The sequence below is a fragment of the Ochlerotatus camptorhynchus genome, unplaced genomic scaffold, assembly GCF_037179485.1.
Source record: "Ochlerotatus camptorhynchus isolate MF236.1 unplaced genomic scaffold, CSIRO-AGI_Acam_v1.1 ptg000094l, whole genome shotgun sequence".
NCBI classification, from domain to species: Eukaryota; Metazoa; Arthropoda; class Insecta; order Diptera; family Culicidae; genus Ochlerotatus; species Ochlerotatus camptorhynchus.
In genome coordinates, this window is record NW_027040584.1 from 4,289,334 (window position 1) to 4,310,996 (window position 21,663).

General features: G+C 40.1%; 1 protein-coding gene across 1 annotated transcript; it reads right to left on the reverse strand.

Moving 5' to 3' along the window:
- Window positions 1-1,832: 1,832 nt before the first annotated feature.
- LOC135698803 (syntaxin-1B-like) lies at window positions 1,833-21,327 on the reverse strand. The gene is made up of 4 exons (XM_065218936.1): window positions 21,280-21,327; window positions 21,126-21,221; window positions 20,713-21,073; window positions 1,833-2,287 (listed from the first exon to the last, which is right to left on the reverse strand). The coding sequence occupies exons 1-4, from the start codon at window positions 21,310-21,312 to the stop codon at window positions 1,833-1,835; spliced, it is 945 nt and encodes a 314-aa protein (XP_065075008.1). The 5' UTR covers window positions 21,313-21,327.
- Window positions 21,328-21,663: the final 336 nt, after the last annotated feature.

Genomic DNA, 21,663 nt, shown 5'->3' on the forward strand with positions numbered 1-21,663 from the left:
AAATGTAGTGTAGTCTGAAAAGTATTTTTAATAACCTTTCATTTGATATTTTAATCATTCAAATCGGTTCAATGGTTCAAAAGTTATGATTTTTAAAAAATGCCATTTTTGGAAAAAATAGAAAAAACTCGATTTTTTTGCCCATCCTAACATGCAAATGGTCACTCTAATGAGAAAATAAAAAAAAAATATGGGTCTAATATTTTTCGATAAGGAACAAAGCTACCAATTGTTACGAAATTCTCGTTTTGCTATGGAATGACTGAATATCGATATGTAAACAGAAATCAAACTGTGATGTTCACGGACACAATGCAACCATTCTAGTATTGTCCTAAATTTTTGGTGACAATTTTGTGACACACAAATTTACAACGCATTCCAGTTTAAACTTGATTCTTCCATTTTTTTTTCAGTCAAACAGATAAAGTTTGACATCTTCAAGGGGTAATCAACTCTGCACACTGTGCCAAAGCACATCGTAGCACACTGATCGGCACGTTAGGATACACGATGAAAAGTGTGCAATACGGGTAAATTTTAAATTCGTTGATGAACAATCTCAGCGGTTTGGGCCTCCTGTTTATTAGGGTGTTCAAAAGTTCAAAGTCATGGAAAATCACAGTCGTTTGACTATCTCACCATAAATTGTATAGCTCAGTTAGACGAATTCAGTACTCAACAGCGACTGCTGGCATTGGGAAGCTACTGAAGGTCTATTGCTACTTCTACTATTGCCGGTGGGAATTTTTAGTTGAATCCTTCCTGATTGCCCGAGTAGCATGATGATACTGTGCACGGTCTTCTGCTCATTCCCGCTTCGGACGGCGTGGCAAGCAGCAAGCAGGAGCAAGAGGTGGATTTCCTCCCTCTCTCTCTGCCGTCATGCTGAACATTCTCGCAGGCCGAGAAGGGAAATTACAGGTGGGCAGGAACTCACGGTCCCCCAGTGTTGGTGAGTTCTGTGCCGTTAATATTCACGAAAAGTTCACTATTTTGCCATACAGAATTTCGAAACAAAAATTTTTATCTGCGGATTTGGACAGTTTTTGACCTGTTTCATACAACCGGAAGGTGTATGCTGGTCACAAATGCCGTGCCAAACTGATTTCCTACGCAATTAATCAATCTTTGATGTGAATTTCGCTAATAAACACGAGGAGCATTTCTTATAGCAAACTTGCCATAACAAAATGGGCATGGTTCATTTTAGTAAACACTTCTTCCGACTGTGTCACCTCTCTTACTCGCCTAAGCCCCGCTCTGCTATCAATTTTTCATCAGTGCATGAACTCAAATCCATCGGTGCAGTGGTCCATAGTGACAAAAAAAAAACATGTGAATGGAAGATATTTTTTCTTTCTTTGATTTGTTTTCCGTCGTGATCAGAGATGTTATGCCTCAGAACATCCCGGCGGCGCCGACTGTGATTGAACCCAGACCTGCTGGGGTGAGAGGCAATCACGCTTACCAACACACCACCGGCGTCGCTGGAAGATGAATAATAATTTAATTATTAAACATTTTACGTGTAATCTTCACGTGAGACAAGCTTTAAGTATATATTTTCATTTTCCGCCTTATAGGGGAAATGGATGTAATGTCGGCCTAAATGCCCCTAATTTGGGCCGATACATAAATTCAGCAATCGACTAAATTTTCAATAGCGACCAAAAATGTCCATAAGTACCGTCCCAGTGACGTGTTCATCTAGATAAAATTGATAAATAGCAGATTTTTAGCGATGGGCCCAATCTTAGATCCATAGGCCAACATTAGAGCCATTCCACCTAGATCGGATTTCTTTCCCACATAAAACAACGCCATTTGCTTCAAAGCAGGAATATCTTTACTGCCATACACACCGCAATCATTATCAATATCGCCAGCACAACCGACAAACAGTCGGTCATACTGAAGCAGAGCCATTTGTATTTGTTCGACCGGGTGTAGTACTTTCGAGCCTGCTTGATATCCTCTGCCGCTTTGGCCACATGTTCCGAGGCCACCTGAACGTACCCCTCGGCCAAATTCAGTATACTACCGTGGTCCATCACCAGGGTTGAGAACAGGACGAACAGGTCCCGCATTTCGAGCAAGGATTGTTCCACCGATACCAGCTCCTGGTGCCGATCCACAACGGCGTCCAGAGTGCCACGAGTCTCGTCAACGGTGGCGAATGTTTGAAGATGGTTGAGGTTATCCTGATCAGGCAGCATTGGATCCGAGGTGTTGTCGTCGTCACCGCATGGCGGTGGTAGAGTGGTGAGGTCCTCGGTCGATGACACTGACATAAGAGAAGATTGTAACAAGCAAATATACTACATTAACATAGCTCACTTTTATTTATTTATTTATTTATTTAATTGATTCCATCAACAGGCTTCAATAAGCCCCAATGATGTTAAGTAATACAAAAAACAACATGATTGTCTGTGCTTAAAACATAAACATTACACTGCTATTCACGGTTACCTGTGCCCGAAAATATCGAGGTGAAACTACGGCAAAGCGTCTGACGTGGTACGTGAAAATCGAACACTGAGGCAACTCTGTTGAAAACTCGCTGCAGTCCGTTTATTGCTCCATTCATTCCGTAGTTCGTGCGACGAAAGGGAAGTCTCAGCATAAGACTGTTTCTTAGTGCACGTGGTCGTACATTCAAATCGATTTTTTCGAGGATAGTAGGACAATCGATTCTCCCTTGCAATGTATCGGCAACAAGTAAAGCCCTTGCAGCGTCTCTTCGGGTCGAAAGAGTTTCCAAACCAATCAGCTGACATCGGCTTTCATAGCTAGGCAAACGGAAAGGATCTCTCCAAGGCAATCGCCGAAGGGCGAAGCGTAAGAATCGGTGCTGGACTGATTGATTTGTTTTTCTGGAGACACGATTTTTAACCAACAAGGGCGCCTTTGCGTCATAAAAGGTAACTAATGTAATTTATCAACAAAACGAGGGATGCTTCAAAGCTTAAGAGAGTTTTAAAACAAACCTTGTTTAAAGAATTAATTTAGTATTCCCATAGCTCATCTGCAGGCTTACGCAATGTGAACACGATTTTTCATTGATTGTACTTAATGTAAACGAATAAGATTTTTCATGGGTAACAATTGCAACCCACTCACCCCTCCACTGTAATCAAATGCAGGTTGTGTCACACGGTAAATAGCGTAAACACAGTAAAAATACACATTTTTTATATTTACATGCACACACACTCTGAACCTTGACAGCCCTACCAAAGATCGCATTAGACTCCGTGACACCATTCGTAGGCAGTACCAGCGTACTAGCCTGCCTAACTTGAAGACCAATTGTAATCGATTAACAAAGATCATGCAGGCCAGGATGGTGGATCTCAGAAATAACGATTTTGCTAGTAAGATCCGCTCTCTTCCAGATTATGCTAAGCCCTTCTGGAAACTTACAAAAATTCTTAAAAACAAGCCTAGGCCCATTCCACCACCACTGACCCCACTGGATCGTCCCGGCGACCCAGTGGTTCACTTCGTCAGCTCCCATAATCTCGGACAAATCATCGTCAGCCCTCATGAATCTGAGGTTGCTGAAAATGCAACCAATCTTCTTCAGATTCCTAACATTTTTCCAGAGGAATCCGAGATTACGGCTGACGAACTGTTGGCCTATATCAAATCATCTAAAAACATGAAGGCCCCAGGTTTCGACAACATCCTGAATCTGGAACTCAAACACTTGAGGTCCAGATTCTACAACCATCTGGCACTGATTTTTAATCAGTGCCTCAGACTTGGCTACTTCCCCTCGTGTTGGAAGTCAGCTAAAGTCATACCCATCCGGAAACCTGGGAAGGATCCGTCCTCTCCTTCAAGTTATCGACCGGCTCCTAACATCTGCCGATGAAAACAACTTGTTGCTCGATTAACAGTTTGGTTTTCGGAAAGGTCGTTCGACCGTCCACCAGCTGACTCGAGTAACAAACATTCTCAGACGGAACAAGTCTGTTTCGAAAACATCTGCCATGGCGTTGTTGGACGTTGAAAAAGCATTCGACAATGTCTGGCATGATGACCTGGTGTGCAAATTGCAGCAGTACGGTCTTCCAATCTTCCTACATGTTGGAGCCGACTAGGCCCTTTGTGAAACAACAGAGATAGATAGGAAAACCTAGCAACACTGGACGAGCAGAAATAGTTAGTTAAGAACGAGAGTCGGTCGTGACGACACCATGTGCGCGTGTGCAGAGCGAGGTTCGGAGATAAAGCGTGGTTGTGTGGAGAGCAATTCTGTGCGTACTTATTTCGTGGATCCGACATATTTGGCGACGACGGGATAAACCGTAAAGACGGCTTGAAGTGAATTTCTGCTTTTTTGGTGGAAATAGACGTTGTAAAGTGAATCAGTTTGTATATTACGGCACTGATGCTAAATGCTAGACTGAACAAAAGGTGGTCGCCATTTTGAACGGGCGGAAAAAAATCGCGAAGAGCAACAGGCTGAGCTGAAATTTGGGGCTCGGGCTGCGAGCGTAAGTGAAAAAAAAGAGAAACAGGTTGGTTCAAAAAAATTAAAGGTTTTTGGTGTGCATTCCCAGTGTCGATAATAATATTGAAAAAAAATAAGTGCGGGCCATTTTTTATCTAAAAGCCAATGAAAAAGGGAAGAAACGGGGAAAACAAAAATGAAATGCGGACGCCGGAAAAAAAAATCGTCCTTTGAGAGGTTATGATGCTGATAGATTGTGGCTGAATTGTGAAAAGCAGAAGGGTGATTTTGTAGCATGGAAAAAAACAAAATGGCAGTATACCTGAGAAAATTCTGATTACTGAGAGTGTATAGGTGAATTTTCGAGTAACAAAAAGGAAAGAGAGAGAGAGGAAAAAAACGTGGTTTTGTACCGTATGAAAACAAAATGGATGTGTTCCTGGGAAGTTTTCGATTACTATGAGTGTGGTGGTGTTGATGGAGGTCGAAAAGGATGTGTATCTAGAATAGAATAGAAGTAAAGAGAGTGAGAAACAGGATCGTGGTTTTCGTGCCTTTTGAAAACAAATTGGATGTGTTTCAACATAAAAAGAAGATTTTCTGTGGAGGAAATGATAAGTAGCAAAACGGCTGACGCATCAGCCGAGCAAATGAGAAGAGAGATGCACGCCTTATTACGAGGTAATTGGAATGGTTGGTTGTGTACCAAGGAGATTTAAATAAAATAATAAGGAGATGGTTGTGTACCACAGTGAAATGGAAGATGGTTATGTACCACTACTATGTGAATGGAGATGGTTTTGTACCACAGTGAAAAGGAAGACGGTTATGTACCGAATATTATGTGAATAAAGAGAAGGTTGTGTACCACTACCTATAGTAGAAGGGCTGTGTGCCAAAGAGAAAAAAAAATAATAGCATTGGTTGAGTACCAAAATGAGGAATAGTTATGTACTAAGGCAAATGAAATGGTTTCGTGACAATATGGAATTATGATCAGTAAGTATACTTTTGAGTGTAAAAGGCATATTCTTGAATGGATTTTGGATCTGGTGCCACAGAGTACATCATTATTATGGTACCGATCCATGAAAGATGACAGGAACTACCGGGGTAAGTCAAGCGGTGCTACGCGAATCACATCCTCTGCCTCTGGTCGATGAGCTGCTTGGGTCTGTTTGCGGAGCCGTACGATTTTCCAAAATTGATATCAAAGACGCCTACCATCAGGTCGAGATCTCGGAACGGTCAAGACCAATAACAACGTTCATTACCAAACAGGGTCTCTTCAGGTAGACATATTGATTGAATAAAGTGGTGTTCGCAGTTGCGAACAATTAATTATGTGCTTTCTTATTTATTTATATTTTTAAATATTTTATCATTTAGGTACAAACGGCTCATGTTCGGAGTAAGTTGTGCACCCGAACTTTTTCAAAAGGTAATGGAGTCAATTGTTGCGGGTTTGGACGGCGTCATCGTGTATTTGGATGATGTCTTCATTCACGGCACATCCGTTGAAGAACATGATCGAAGGCTGGCTGCAGTTCTTAAGAGATTTTCTGATTATGACATCCTGCTTAATGAAAAGAAGTGCGTATACGGTGCTGATAGTTTAGAATTTCTGGGTCACCATCTGTCAGTCCAAGGTGTTAGGCCGACCGAAAGTAGAATTACGGCTATACAAAGTTTCAGGGAACCACGCAATTTATCTGAGTTGAGGAGTTTTCTGGGATTGGTTTGTTATGTGGGTAGGTTTGTTCCAAACCTGGCTTCGCTAACTGATCCTCTGCGACTGCTCCTTCGATCAAAAGGACAGTTTGAGTGGACATCAAAGCAAACTTCGGCTTTTCAGCGGATTAAAGATGAAATCTGTAAAATTCATCATCTGGGTTTTTTCAATCCAAAGGATCAGACAAAATTAATAACCGATGCTAGCCCAACCGGGCTTGGTGCAGTACTTCTGCAGGAAGATTCCCAAGGTAGATGCAGAGTAATCGCCTATGCCAGCAAGGCACTAACAGAATTGGAAAGAAAATATTTTCAGACAGAACGAGAAGCTTTATCGCTAGTATGGGGAGTGGAAAAATTCCGCCTGTATCTTTTGGGAATCAAATTCACTCTGCTAACCGACTGTAAAGCCCTGAAGTTTCTGTTCAATCCAAGGTCTAGACCATGTGCTCGGATTGAACGATGGGTTCTCAGGCTTCAAGGGTACACATTCAAAGTAGAACACATTCCTGGACCTGACAACATAGCTGATGCACTATCGAGGTTGAGTATACCAGATTCTGAAATGTTTGATGAATCATCCGAAGGCTACATTCGGAGCATCGTTGCAGAAGCAGTACCAGTAGCAATAACGATAGAAAAGGTTATTGAAGAGTCCAAGAATGACGAAGAAATTCAAGAAGCTCTTGTGGCATTACAAGCGGGAACTTTGGAGAAAATTCCGAAAGCATTCAAACCCTATGTGAATGAGTTATGCTCAATGGACGGAGTACTCTTGCTGATATAGGCTGCAATAGGCTGATCATCCCGGCGCAGCTTCAAGAACGAGTAATAACGGTGGCACATGAAGCGCATCCAGGCATGGCAGCGATGAAACGACGTTTGCGACAGAAAGTTTGGTGGCCACTAATGGACAAACAGGTGGAAGCTTGTGTAAAGCGATGCAAAGAGTGTACCCTGGTTTCCCGTCTAGGAGCTCCTGAACCCCTGAAGCGTATTAAAATGCCCGAAAAACCATGGGCGAGTATAGCTGTTGATTTTATGGGTCCTCTACCTTCGGGTCATTCACTGTTTGTGATAGTCGACTACTTTAGTAGATTCACTGAAGCAATAGTAATGAGAACAATCACAGCCAGGCGCACAATTCAGGCACTGCATGAAACATTCAGTAGATTTGGTGTTCCTGAAAGCATTAGAGCGGACAACGGGCCACAGTTTATCAGCGAAGAGTTCAAAACATACTGTGAAGAATATGGAATTACATTGGTGAGGACAACCCCGTATTAGCCGCAAGCAAACGGGGAGGTGGAACGTGCAAATAAAACAATATTGAAGCACCTCAAGATAAGCCAAGAAGCGGATAGCACTGACTGGGTTTGGGATCTAAGATCATTCTTATTAATGTATAATTCAACTCCTCATGCATCAACCGGAGTAGCCCCGTCGGCACTCATGTTTGGGCGCATATTTCGTGACAAGCTTCCTGCTTTCGGCGAGACAACTAACCGTTTGGAGCAAGAAGAGGTACGTGATCGAGATTGGGAAAAAAAGCTTAAGGACGCGGAATATACGGATACACGCCGCCAGGCAAAGCCATCTGAACTGAGGGAGGGAGATATAGTTGTTTGTAAGCGAATGATGAAGGAAAACAAACTTTCAACAACGTTTGCTCCAGAAGAATATGAACTCATGAAACTAAAAGGTTCAGAAGCTACATTGAGGTCAGTCAACACGAATCGCGAAGTACATCGAAATGTGGCACATCTAAAGCGATTGCCTAGAACCGAACCAACCGAAAATAAGACAACGGACTCGACAACAGTACAAGAGGACCGAAGCTCATCTATCCATGACGATACCGTCGGCGTTTCATCGGGCAGTAATGTCACACGACCGTTGCGAACACAGCGTAGGCCAGCATATCTTAATGAATATCATACGGATGCAGTTTGGGACTTTTAAGTGAAGGGGGGATGTTGGAGCCGACTAGGCCCTTTGTGAAACAACAGAGATAGATAGGAAAACCTAGCAACACTGGACGAGCAGAAATAGTTAGTTAAGAACGAGAGTCGGTCGTGACGACACCATGTGCGCGTGTGCAGAGCGAGGTTCGGAAATAAAGCGTGGTTGTGTGGAGAGCAATTCTGTGCGTACTTATTTCGTGGATCCGACACTACACACTTAATCTAGCTCGGTAAAATCTCCAACAGCCGATTTCTTCGGCATTTACTTTTGATGATATCTCTGCAAAATATCTGTTTGTTAGCTGATATCTCAGCAAAATTTTATTTGTTAGCTGAGTCTCGGCAATTGTTTGACTGAATCTCAGCAAAATAAATTGCAGAATTACTCGGCTGTTGGAATCTCGGCGAAAATTTTTAAGTGTGTAGTGAAGATCATAATCACGTCCTATCTATCAGACAGGACGTTCCGAGTCTCTCTGAATGGCATCTCATCGGATGCTTTCAACATCGGTGCCGGGGTTCCACAAGGAAGCATTCTTGGCCCCATCTTATTCAACCTGTTCACTAGAGTCGGTGTATAATGAGTCACGCCAAGAGAAAAACAGTTGAACTCGCATCACGGTTTTCGAAAGATTCCCTTTCTTTTCACTTGGCAACAGAGGACTGCTACATCAACTTCAAATGACTTCTAGCGAGCAAAAAAAATAGCAACTGTTGTAAATCATTCTATCAGTGATTTTGTCCAATCATCTTAACAAAAAATAGTAGAAATTCTCATTACTGATCGTTACCAAACGTATCCCATGACAATTTAATGCTCACTGCGTGTTTATGATCATTTCTTCGATTATATTTTATATTTTATTGCGATACCTTTCGTGGACCTTTCATAGCATAGTAATGTTTGTTTACTTTGCACGATAGGTAGCCAGTTTGACAGTCCAATAGGTAGACTTGGCTTCACTCTTGGCGTGACTCATTATACACCGACTCTACTGTTCACCTCCGATATGCCGGCTCTCAGGGTGCCTTCCATTCATTTTGGCTAAGAAAATGTTTTATGGAATTATGGAATAATAAGATTATATGATAATATTTTGTTTGTGTAAGCAACAAGAAAATATTGTGAAGTTTGGGTCTGACGCATAATACCTGCCAATTTTGCTACATTAGCGTCGCAATAAGCGATTTTGTCATTTATCTCACCCACTCTTCGCTCTTCACTCTTCGCGAAGAGGCGATCAGAAAAACGCTCATTGTGACTCTGTTAAAGCTAAATTTGCATGTGTTGTGTGTCAAACATAAACTTGACAATATTTTCTTGTTACTTACACATACAAAATAATATCATAATATCTTATTATTCCATAATTTCATAAAACATGTTTTTCACCAAAATGAATGGAAGGCACCCTGCCGGCTCTTCCTGGTGGTGGATCGTTATTTCTGTTCGCAGATGACACATCCATCGTCTACAAGGGTAGGATCATCGGAGCTCTGACTGCCAAACTTCAGAGAGGCCTGGACGTTCTGTCTGAATATTTCAACAGCTGGAAGATCCGTATCAACGCGTCGAAAACCCAGGTCATTATCTTTCTACACTCTAAATCTCCTAGACTTGTTCCGTCGGAGAATAACAAGATCTGCCTGAACGGCACAGTGGTGGAATGGTCCAAAGAGGTCGTGTACCTCGGGCTAACACTAGACAGCAAGCTTCTTTTCAGGGAGCACGTTGACTGTAATGAACTTGAAATTTAATGAATTTGTCTTTACAGTGTGACAGATTCCTATCCCTCTTGCGTCTTCAAATGGGTTCTATCTTTTCTATGTAATGCTCGATGTTATATACCTGAAAAGCAATTAACTTTGTTCCTTGAGGTTTGCTGTTGACAGAAGATAATAAAGTTGCTCTCTTGTATTTTGATCGTTAACCAAAGCAGAAGTGTTTTATATTTAGTGAACTGGAAGAAGGACTTAACAGCTGACGACGAGGTAAAAGTAAAGTTAAAAAAGCGCGTGAGAAATAGAAGTGATTTTGAAGAAAAAGTATTGGACAAAATTTAGCGGATTCTGGAGCGTTTGAAGGTGAGTTTAAAGGCCACTTACACACAGTAGTATAACGTTGACCTCGGGCGGTGCTGAAAAAGCCTAATAGAGAAAAGGATTGAAACTAGCAGTCTGTGAATTCATAGTTCTTTTGTTTTAGAAAACAAAGTGTGACTTTTGTGAGCTTATTCTAAAACTTTTGTTTTCTTTGTTCCATAGCCGGTCGCAAGCGACGCTATATTACTGGTACGAAGGTACTCGTGAGCAGCAAAGCGAGGATACGGTGAATTGAACTCTCAGGTTGAAATTGTTCCCTGGTTGAGGCCTCTGTCAGAAGTGTGAGGAAATTTTTGATGCGGTTGATGATTGCTGGTTGCTGTTGCTGTAAACTCAGTGGTGTAGCTTGTTGTTTGAAAGGTTCTGGTGTTTTAAAAAGGTACGTGGTTAGAAATTACTAATTACGGGGCATTAGAATTCGATATCGTAATTTTGACGTAGGATTACGTCTTTCGGCAACATATTGGGGGTGCAATTTAAAAAAAAAAACAATCGATCGCGGGACGAAAATAGGTCAGGTTTTGACCACATATACCTCTGTCAATAGCAGATGAATTTTAATTCTAAGTAAGCCAAAGAATTGGGAATTTATCTACCAATCTGCTCAATTGAACACTTTATTAATTTTCAATAGGTCACTATTGAAAAATACACAAATGTCCAACTGTTGCTATGGTGATAAAAATTATCACTGATTACCTGCAAACAGCGCATTCCCTAACATAGATTTAAAAATCGAATTCCTGTCTCACTGAACGGTGCTCATTCAATCACCGTGTGTGGTGGTGTCCGGTCGTCAACGTCAGCAGCAGCAGCAGTGATTAGCGTGTGGCGTACCCCACGAAAGGCAGCCTGCAAGCAGTGAGCTGCAGAGCCCACATGAGCACCCATAGAAGGAGGAAGAAGCCGCTGGATCGAAATCAGTTTCCTCGTGAGTAGCTGTGGGTCATTTATGCCAAGCGTGTCAACCTTGCTCCAAACAATTAACAGCTCGCCAACCACACCCCAATAGCTCAGCATTACTCAACAATCACGACTAAACGGTCCTTTTCAGGACCACCACAAATTTGTTAAAGAGTATGTTTTGGATATTGTAAAGGTTATCAATCGGATGTCAGTTCTCGCAAGCAGCTAACTATCAAAACTCAATCGGTCTATAGAAGGTGTGCAACATATTGGGGGTCCAATTTCAGAAAATCAAATTCGACCGCATTACGAAAAGAGGTCAGGTGTTGATTACATACATATAACTCTGTCAATAGCAGATGGATTTTAATTCTAAACAAGCCAAACGATTGGAAATTTAGCTGGCAAATTGCTACAATGAACACTTTATTAATTTTCAATAAGTCACTATTCAAAAATACACAATGTCCACCTGTTGCAATGGCGATTACCTGCAAACAGCGCATTCCCTAACACAGATTTAAAAATCGAATTCGATCCTGCCTCACTAAACGGTGCTCATTTAATCACCGTGTGTGGTGGTGTCCGGTCGACGGTGTCCGCAGCAGCAGCATCAGTAGCAGCACTGCTTTCAGCGTGTGGCGTTGAACATCGTTATCCTGTACACCACGAAAGGCATCCTGAAAGCAGCGAGCATCCATAGAAGGAAGACGAAGCCGCACCGCGATCGAAATCAGTTTCCTCGTGAGAAGCTGTGGGTCATCAATGCCTAGCGCCGTCAACCTTGCTCCAAACAATTAATAGATCGCCAGCCTCATCCGTGTTGAACACCTTAATAGCTCAGCATTACTCAACCATCACGACTAAACGGTCCTTTTCAGGACCAGCACAAAATTGTTAAAGAGTAATATTTGGACATTTGTCGAGGTCATCAGTTCCCGCAACCAGCTAGCTATCAAGGCTCAACCTGTCTATATCCAGAACAACATGTGAAAAGGGCATACAAGCTTTTTGTAAACAAACCTTTGTAGGCCCTTTTCTCACCAACCGAGGGTCGCCCACGCAAACCAGCAATATCATCGGGAAGGGGAAAGTGTCCCCTACCCGGTGATGTTAAAGGTTTGCGTTGGTGTCATATGGGTGGCGAGAAAAGGGCATAAGAAGGTTTGTTTACAAAAAGCTTGTATGCCCTTTTCACATGTTGTTCTGGATATAAGGTGTAGAATTGTAGGCCTGATTGTATTGGTGAGATTAATCATATCGTCCGACCATTTTTCAGAGACGGAGCTGTTCCGCTGGTAGGAAGTTATAAAATTCCACATATAGAATTTGAAAGAAGCAGAAATAATTCGGTTTAGGTGCATATTCAGGTAAAAAGTGAACGACAAGTGAAATTTATTAGTCAGGGACAATCATTTGTTTTCCCGGAAAATACTGTTTCATATAAATGATTTTTCTTCATACAGTTTTACCTGCTTTACTACCAATCCTCAGAAAGCCAAAAAATAATCAAATAGCTTGACAAAATGATTAATCCGTTTTTCCCTCAGCTTTCATTCCGCTTTGCACGATTCGTTTTTTACTCAATCAACCTTGTAGTGACGTCAAAATGTTTGTTTCGATCGGCGCTTACATAGGAAATTTAATATGGATTATAGAATTTTTTGTAGGGGAATTGGCTCTAATGTTGGCCTATGGATCTAAGATTGGGCCCATCGCTAAAAATCTGATATTTATCAATTTTATCCAGATGAACGCGTCATTGGGACGGTACTAACGAATATTTTTGGTTGCTTTTGAAAATTTAGTTGATTGCTGAATTTATGTATGAGCCAAAATTAGAGGCATAATGTTGAGGTAATTAATTGATTATTGAATTAGCACTCTATATACCATGAAAAAGCAGCCTGTTTGTGAGTTTTTGCCTGTTTTCAAGTAAGGAGTTATCATAAAGAAACAATTTGCCAGATGGTATTAACCGGCGACTTTACAAATAAATACAATCAAACAAAATCATCATGCAGAACGAGGATTTGTTTCACTTCATATTTCACAAAATTGCTTTCGAGTGTTATGACATCGTCTCCCGCAAAGTTTACATTTTGACATAGGATTACGTCTCTTGGCAACATATTGGGGATGCAATTAAAATAAAAAAAAAAATCGACCGTGTTACCAAAAGTGGTCAGGTGTTGACCACTTATAACTCTGTCAATAGCGGATGGATTTTAATTCTAAACAAGCCAATTGATTGGTAATTTTTCTTCAAAGCTGCTTAATTCAATACTTCATCAATTTTCATTTAGGTTACTATTGAAAATTACACAAATGTCCAACTGTGGAAATGGTTATCAAAATTATCACCGATTGCCTGCAAAAAGTGGTTTCCCTAACATAGTCGCCAAATATTGATACCGAGCACGTAATCCTACGTCAAATCTACGGTCGAGTCTTGGATACAACCTCTTACTTTTTTCTTCTTCTTGAATTTGTTTCTTCTTTTTGCGTTTCAAGTGGTGAACAATAAATAGACTATGGGGCTAATCGGCACTATTGACCCGTATGTACAAGGAACATCGTTCTCCCATTACGTAGAACAAATGGAATAAATATTTTCGAGTAATGATATTCAAGAAGTTAAGAAAAAATATATCTTTTTAAGTTTATGTGGGGTTACAGTATTCCATGAGCTTAAACGTCTTTATCCTGCTATAGATTTGAAGACTGTTGAATATGCCGACATTATCAAAAAGTTAAAAGAATGGTACGACAAGGTAGAATCAGATATTGTAATGAGATATAGATTTAGATGCCGAGTTCAGGGACCAGCAGAGACAAATGAAAATTTTTTACTTGATGTGAAATTGTTGGCTGAAACATGCGATTTTGGGGAATTCAGGGATTCCGCCATTAGGGATCAGTTAGTTTATGGAGTGTATGACAAAAACTTGCAGCAAAGGCTCCTGGATGAAGAGAACTTAACCCTAAAAGTGGCAGAGCGTATTCTTAAAACCAAAGAAGTGTCGACGAATAGTTCTCAGGCAATAAATAGGACTGGTGAAGTCCATTCAGTAAGAGAAAGATTAGGTCGGAAGGTTCCAAAAGATGATTCGAGAGGTTATGGAGAACGAGATGGTGTAGAAAGAGGTAGAGAGAGATTCAGACATGAGCGTGGACGTTATGATAGGCGCGTTCAGCAACCCTATGGGAGTTATAGGTCCAGATCAAGATCGCAAACTAAAAGGCGTTATGCCAATTTCATTTGTTATTATTGCAATTTAAGAGGACACATACAAAAGAATTGTTATAAATTGATTAACAAACAAAAGAATCCGATAGGGAATCTAGTTAGGTTTGTTGGTGAGGCTTCAAGTGAGGAAGATCCCCATGAATATTTTAAGCGGCTGAGTATGGACTACGATAGCGATGCGGACTCAGGTGATTACTTTCCTTGCATGATGATTAAATCAGTTAACAGGATTAGTGAACCTTGTCTGTTGGATGTTTGGATTGAAGGGAAATCAATTAGAATGGAAATCGACAGTGGTTCTTCAGTTTCAGTTATAAGTAGGCCAGATTATTTGAAAAATTTTGGAGGAATTCCAATGAAAAATAATAGGAAAAAGCTAGTAGTGGTAAATGGGTCCACTTTGGAGGTTTCCGGATCTGTTATGGTGGAGGTGTTGCTAAATGCAAAGAAAGTTAAACTGGAGTTAATTGTTATCAAGACTGAGCATACCTTTTTACCTCTGATTGGAAGAGATTGGTTGGATGTTTTTTGCGATGGGTGGAGACGATTGTTTTCTAAGGCATTATGTGTGAACAATCTTTCATTGACAAATGATGTTGACAAAATGGTGAACGGCTTGAAAGTTAAATATGATAGTGTTTTTAACAAGGATTTTACACATCCAATCCGAGGATATGAGGCCGATTAAGTGCTCAAAGAAAATAGGCCAATTTTTAAAAAAGCTTATGACGTACCTTACCGATTGCGTGACAAAGTGTTGGAACATTTACAAGAGCTAGAGGGGAGTGGCATTATAACTCCTGTCAAAACTAGTTTATGGGCGTCACCTGTAGTAGTTGTCCCGAAGAAAAACAATGAAATTAGGCTAGTAATCGATTGTAAGGTATCGTTGAACAAAGTTTTGATACCAAATAAGTACCCCTTGCCAACCGCTCAAGATTTATTTGCCTCTCTAGCTGGTTGTACATGTTTTAGTTCTTTGAACTTGACAACGGCGTACACGCAATTGAAACGATCAAAAAAATCTAGAAAGTTTGTAGTTATTAACACAATTAAGGGAATGTTTACATATAATAGGCTACCTCAAGGTGCGTCATCCAGTGCTGCAATATTTCAGCAAATAATGGACGATATTTTGAATGGTATTGAGTTTGTTTACTGTTATCTTGACGATGTGCTAATTGCAGGAAGGAGCCCAGAGGAATGCTTAAGAAAATTGGAGATTGTTTTAGAGCGTTTGTCACAAGCTAATATCAAGATTAATTTTAACAAATGTAAATTTTTCGTCAATAAGTTGCCTTATTTGGGGCATATTATTACAGACCAGAGTCTTCTTCCGAATCCTGACAAAGTTTCAACAATACAAGCGGCGAAAAAGCCAGAGAACGTGAACGAATTGAAAGCTTATTTGGGACTTCTTAATTATTATAATAAGTTTCTTCCAAACCTGTCCATGACTCTAAATCTCTTGTATGGGTTGTTAAAGAAAAACGCTAGATTTGAATGGAATGCTGCTTGTGATAAATCGTCTGAGGAGTCCAAAAGGAAATTGCTAACGGCAGACATACTCACCTTCTATAATCCGGAACAACCTATTGTTGTCAGTACAGACGCATCATCATATGGTTTGGGTGGAGTAATTTCACATATAATAAAGGGAGTAGAGAAGCCTATTTGGTTCACTTCGTTCTCTTTAAATAACGCACAAAAGGTCTACCCGATATTGCACTTAGAAGCATTGGCAGTCGTTTCTACGGTAAAAAAAATTTCATAAATATTTGTATGGTCAAAAATTTATTATCTACACGGATCATAAGCCACTATTGGGCATCCTAGGTAAGCCAGGCCGCAATTCAATTTTTGTCACTAGATTACAAAGATATATTATGGACTTGACTATATACGATTATGATATTGTATACAGACCTGCCGAAAAGCAAGGAAATGCAGATTTTTGTTCTCGTTTTCCACTGAAGGAGGAATATGTTTTTGATACTGCATGTGATCACGTAAAATCTTTGAATTTATCTGGTGAATTTCCTTTGGATTACTCACTAGTGGCTCAGGAGACCAATAAAGATGCATTTTTACAACAAATACGTTTATACATAAAAAATGGATGGCCAAAAAGAATGCAAAGATGTTTTAGAAACGTTTATTCTCAAAATCAAGACTTGGAAGAAATACAAGGATGTTTATTATTTCAAGATAGGGTGGTGGTGCCGGCTACTTTACAGGATAAAATATTAAAATTACTACATGCAAATCATAACGGAATTATTAAAATGAAACAACTTGCTAGAAAAAGTATCTACTGGTTTGGCATAAACAAGGACATTGAAGATTTTGTAAATTGCTGTGATACGTGTTTGAGAATGACAAATACATCTGGAAGTAAAGAAACAAATAAGTGGATACCGACAACGAAACCTTTCAGTAGGATACACGCTGATTTTTTCTACTTCAAAGGACACGTTTTATTATTGATTGTTGACAGTTGCTCTAAGTGGTTAGAAATTGAAGTAATGGATACGGGAACAAATGCGGAAAAAGTTTTGAAGAAATTTGCTGGACTGTTTGCGAGATATGGGCTTCCTGATGTAGTGGTGACCGATAATGGCCCGCCTTTCAGTTCAAGTTTGTTTATTTCATTTCTTGAGAAGCAAGGAATACAGGTTGTTAAAAGTCCTTAGAGGTCTTAAATAAATTTCTGCTGGACTCTCAAATACTTTCCTTAGGTCTTCTGGACAAGGTCAATTACTTTCTTTTCAGCTATAGAAATACTTGTCTCGAGACTGGCGATTCTCCATCAGAAAAAGTTCTAGGTTATAAACCAAAGACTCTACTGGATCTACTAAATCCTAATAAATCATTTAAAAATAATTTAGAATATCCACCAGTAGAAAATATGGTTTGGAGCCATTCAAATAAGAGCCAATGTGATCCATTTGAAAAACTTACACCAGGAGACAAGGTTTACTATAGAAACCCTAATTTAGCACAAACACAAAGATATGTAGAGGCCACATTTACTAAAAGAGTCTCTACAAATGTTTTACAGATTGCCATCGGAGCACATCTTCTCACGGCCCACAGGGGGCAGATAAAACTCATGAAGAAGAGTGAAAGGAAGCGAAATGTGTGGTTCCAGATCGAAAGAAGTGGTGCGGATAGCCAAAAGAGAAAATACACAGCATCGGATGACGAAGAACCGTTCTGCGGTTTCAAGCAGTCGATTGACCCACCACCAGCTAGGAGGGAACTACACCCTGGAGTACTACGAGAAAATTGCGAGACCAAGGATTCCACAGTTGATCAGTTTGTAGGAATTCGAAAATCCTACAGGAAGAAAAGAAAACCAGCGCATGAAGAATTTATTTACTATTGAACAAACGTAGCATGAATATTCAGGGCCATCGAAATTGAATTTAGCTCTATGTGGTGAGCATTCGAATAATAGAACATATCAGCTTTTGTATTTACAGTTTAGATTATGTATTTCAACTAAATAGGGAAGGAGTTGTAATGAACTTGAAATTTAAAGAATATGTCTTTACAGTGTAACAGATTCCTATCCCTCTTGCGTCTTCAAATGGGTTCTATCTTTTCTATGTACACGCTAACTCCAGCTTACTCACCGGATGAGTCGATCGTACTCACTTTCGTCCGATGTATGGAAATGTCAAAAACTGAGTAAACGAGAAATGTCAAACTGAGTAAAAGCCACTCAGTCAGCAAAATCCTGCACTTAGAAAAAATGTCAACCATGTTGGAGGAAACTTCATAGGAAAAGTTACTCAAAACCGGCTGAAATGCCTTCAGGTAAGAAGGAGTTGCTTAGGGAAACGGTGTTGAAACATTTGCTGATCCGGTAGAATGAATCCGGAGCAAGAAATTTCCATTTCCTTAAATAAAAATCAAAACAAAACACTCCCTGCAACTGAAAATATCACTGAGTGGATTTGACTCAGTCTACGTGAGAACGTCGTTTACTCAAAAGTGAGTCAACATAAGGCTACTCAATTTCGAGTAGCCTTACTTGCCGCTGAAATGAGTACATTCGACTCAATTTTGAGTTGACTAGAATAAGCGTGTAATGCTCGATGTTATATACCTGAAAAGCAATTAACTTTGTTCCTTGAGGTTTGCTGTTGAAGATAATAAAGTTGCTCTCTTGTATTTTGATCGTTAACCAAAGCAGAAGTGTTTTATATTTAGTGAACTGGAAGAAGGACTTAACAGTTGACAAAACGAAAACCAAGTGCAACATCTTGATAAGATCGTTGTATCCACTTATCAACAGGAAGTCAACCCTGTCCCTGAAAAATAAGCTTGCTGTCTACAAACAAATCATCCTTCCTGTAATCGAGTACGGTATGCCAATCTGGGAGAGTTGCGCAAAATGCTATCACCTTAAACTCCAAAGGATCCTGAATAAGATCCTTAGGATGGTCCTAAACAGTCCCCCGCGGACTAGAAATTCTGAGATCCACTTCCTGGCTGGAATTCAAACATTAGAAGAACGGAGAGTATTCATCCTGGAAAGGTTCAGAGACACCTGTCTGGGATCAAATCATCAGATCATATGTGATCTAGCACGTTAGGTTAAGTTATACTCGTAGTTAGGTAGGTTATCACTTTTTTTCAATTCAAATAAAACACATCCCCAAAGGGATATTCTGTAAACTAGTTGAAAAACGCAAATATTAAATTAGAATAGCAAATGAAACAAAGATGAAGAGCCAAGTAGGCTAATCAATTAAAATGATAAATCAATGTACTACCATAATCAACAGAAATAAACATAATTTTACAACTTACTACTACTGCCTCTGCTCATTACCGCTTCGGACGGCGTGGCACTTGGTCCTGCAGCAAGCAGGATCAAGTCAGCGGATAAAGGTGGATCACCTGTCACACAAAGAGGAATGAGACTTGGATATGCAAAATATCCCTCTCCCCCTCCCCCCACTTTTTTCCGGGAAATAAATTTAAAGCAAACTACAATTATATGTAAAAACAAAACCCAAAATTTTCAAAACAATTGCTTAAGAGAAGACATACATCCGATGATATTATGTTGGTGGATTACCAACAACTGACTGTAAAACATATCTGGTATATATGCAATTAGATTAACATCCAAAGTCCATCCTTTTTTCCATATTCTGCACAAAAGAAACGTTCTGCCCCGCCCCATTCATAATAATAAGTATAATAGTCAAAAATGCATGCCAAACATCAATTTTGCGTGGTTCTACGTCATATTGCGGTCGTATCTAGGACACAACCCTTTAATTATTTTTTTTAATCCACTTCAGTATTTCCTAAGTACTCAAGTACTTTGCCATAATGGCCTTGAAAGTCGCCCAGAAATTTCCAGATGTTCTTTTCTCATAATGTAACAATTCCATGTACGATTTTGCAATAATGTCCAACGTTGATGGCCTTTAAAAATTAAAGTAGTAAGTTTTGCTTTTTAATTTTTTTATTAGTGGGTCCATCAATTGCAGTGATATTTAAAAGCAACATATTTTTTTAAAAACCTGGGAAAATCTGGAACATATTTTTAAAAAATCTGGATATATAAGTAATCTGTCTGTGTATCTGGCAAGACGACTGAAAATCTGGAATACTAGCAACGCTGATCAGGGATGAGAGTTTGAATTCGTAACTTGTTTACGTAGACGTGTGCTTTTTAACTGCAATTCCATGCATCCTACTGTGCATAATTAAATTGATAAATTTTTGGCGAGAGCAACAAAAAAATCCGTTGAAATGGTTGCCAGTAAGCATTAGTTTTCACTCACATGCAAAAGCGCCTTCCGACACTCAAAAATACACAAGAAACACTATTAACACAGGCTGACCATTTTCCCGGTGAATCATAATTTCCGCAGAGCCACCTCTCACGGTTTTCCCGTCCCAACTGACCAACCAAAGATCCAATCGGTTCTCTGTCGATTCTATTCGAAAGTAGATAGTCATACCTTTCAAATAGTGGCTCAATCTTAAAATTTGGTAACCAAATTGCTGAGAATCAGTTATGTATTTTGCTCGGAATAGTTCCAATCGGGTTTCTACCTGTTCCAAATCAAAGCTTGAAAATTTCGAATGGTGGCTGAATCATAACGATTGATCATCGTATTGTTGATAACCAGCCATGTGAACCATGAATCGACACGCAGTTTGCAGCCTTGGTACTTTGAGGAAGTTTTTATGCCGTGGGGATCTATCAGTTAATGCAGTATATTTGGTAACAGGTCCAGTAGGGATGCTTGTTCGATACTCACCGACCAAGCTCTTATCTTTGATTTCATCCTCGTAGCGGCGTACCACCGCATTGTACTTCCAGTACGCATCAATGTAGGCAGTCTTAATGTTATCGAACTGCGTACTTCGCACGAGATTCACCAAGCCCTCTTCCTCTTCCGTGTCATCGTTTTGTTGCTGCTGCTTCAGTTTGTCCAGATCCTCCTGCAGTCGTTTGACGGCATTGAAGATTTTGAAGCACAAGTTGGCGTTCTCATCTAGCCTTTGACTGACATTGACCGAACCAGTGTCGTCGTTGTCGTTCTCATCAGCGAAAAGGTTCACCTCTATGTCGAAGATGTTCTGCCGCAAGTCATCAATCCATCTGGAGATTTCTGAAAACTACAACGGATTTGAATATCATCGTTTGAATGCCCATGTCGGAACCACCTACTTGCTTCAGATCCTGCAAGATCTGCTTCTGGTTGTGCAGTATCTTGAGATCATGCTTCTGGACGAAGGTGTCTTCCCAGTCCTTGAATTCACTTTTCTAAAATAGAGCACACCGCTGTTGGTAGTAACTTAAAAAAAAAATTTTTTTAGTTGACCTCTAGTAACTCGTTCAATCGATCTTTGACCATCTTCGGCGCAATTTCGGACATCGGCGTCAGTTCACACCCAGACCAAGTCTAGACCACCCGCTCTCACGATCTGCAACCGACTGTGGCAAGTGCTTTGCGGTTTCTTGGAACGCAATGGCATGGTTTAAAAATTCTTTGGATACATTCTTACACAGTTCGAAAAACTAGTGAAAATTTCGGCAACGTTGGAATTCATCAAAAAATATTTGTATGAAAACATAAATCTTGTTAACATGTTGTAAGTAATACAATCCATATTCTCCTGCCCGGTAGTTCACGCCAAATGTAGTATTCAAAACTTTTTACTGTGCATTTTCACATGATGAACGATATTAGCCACATGTTGGGCAT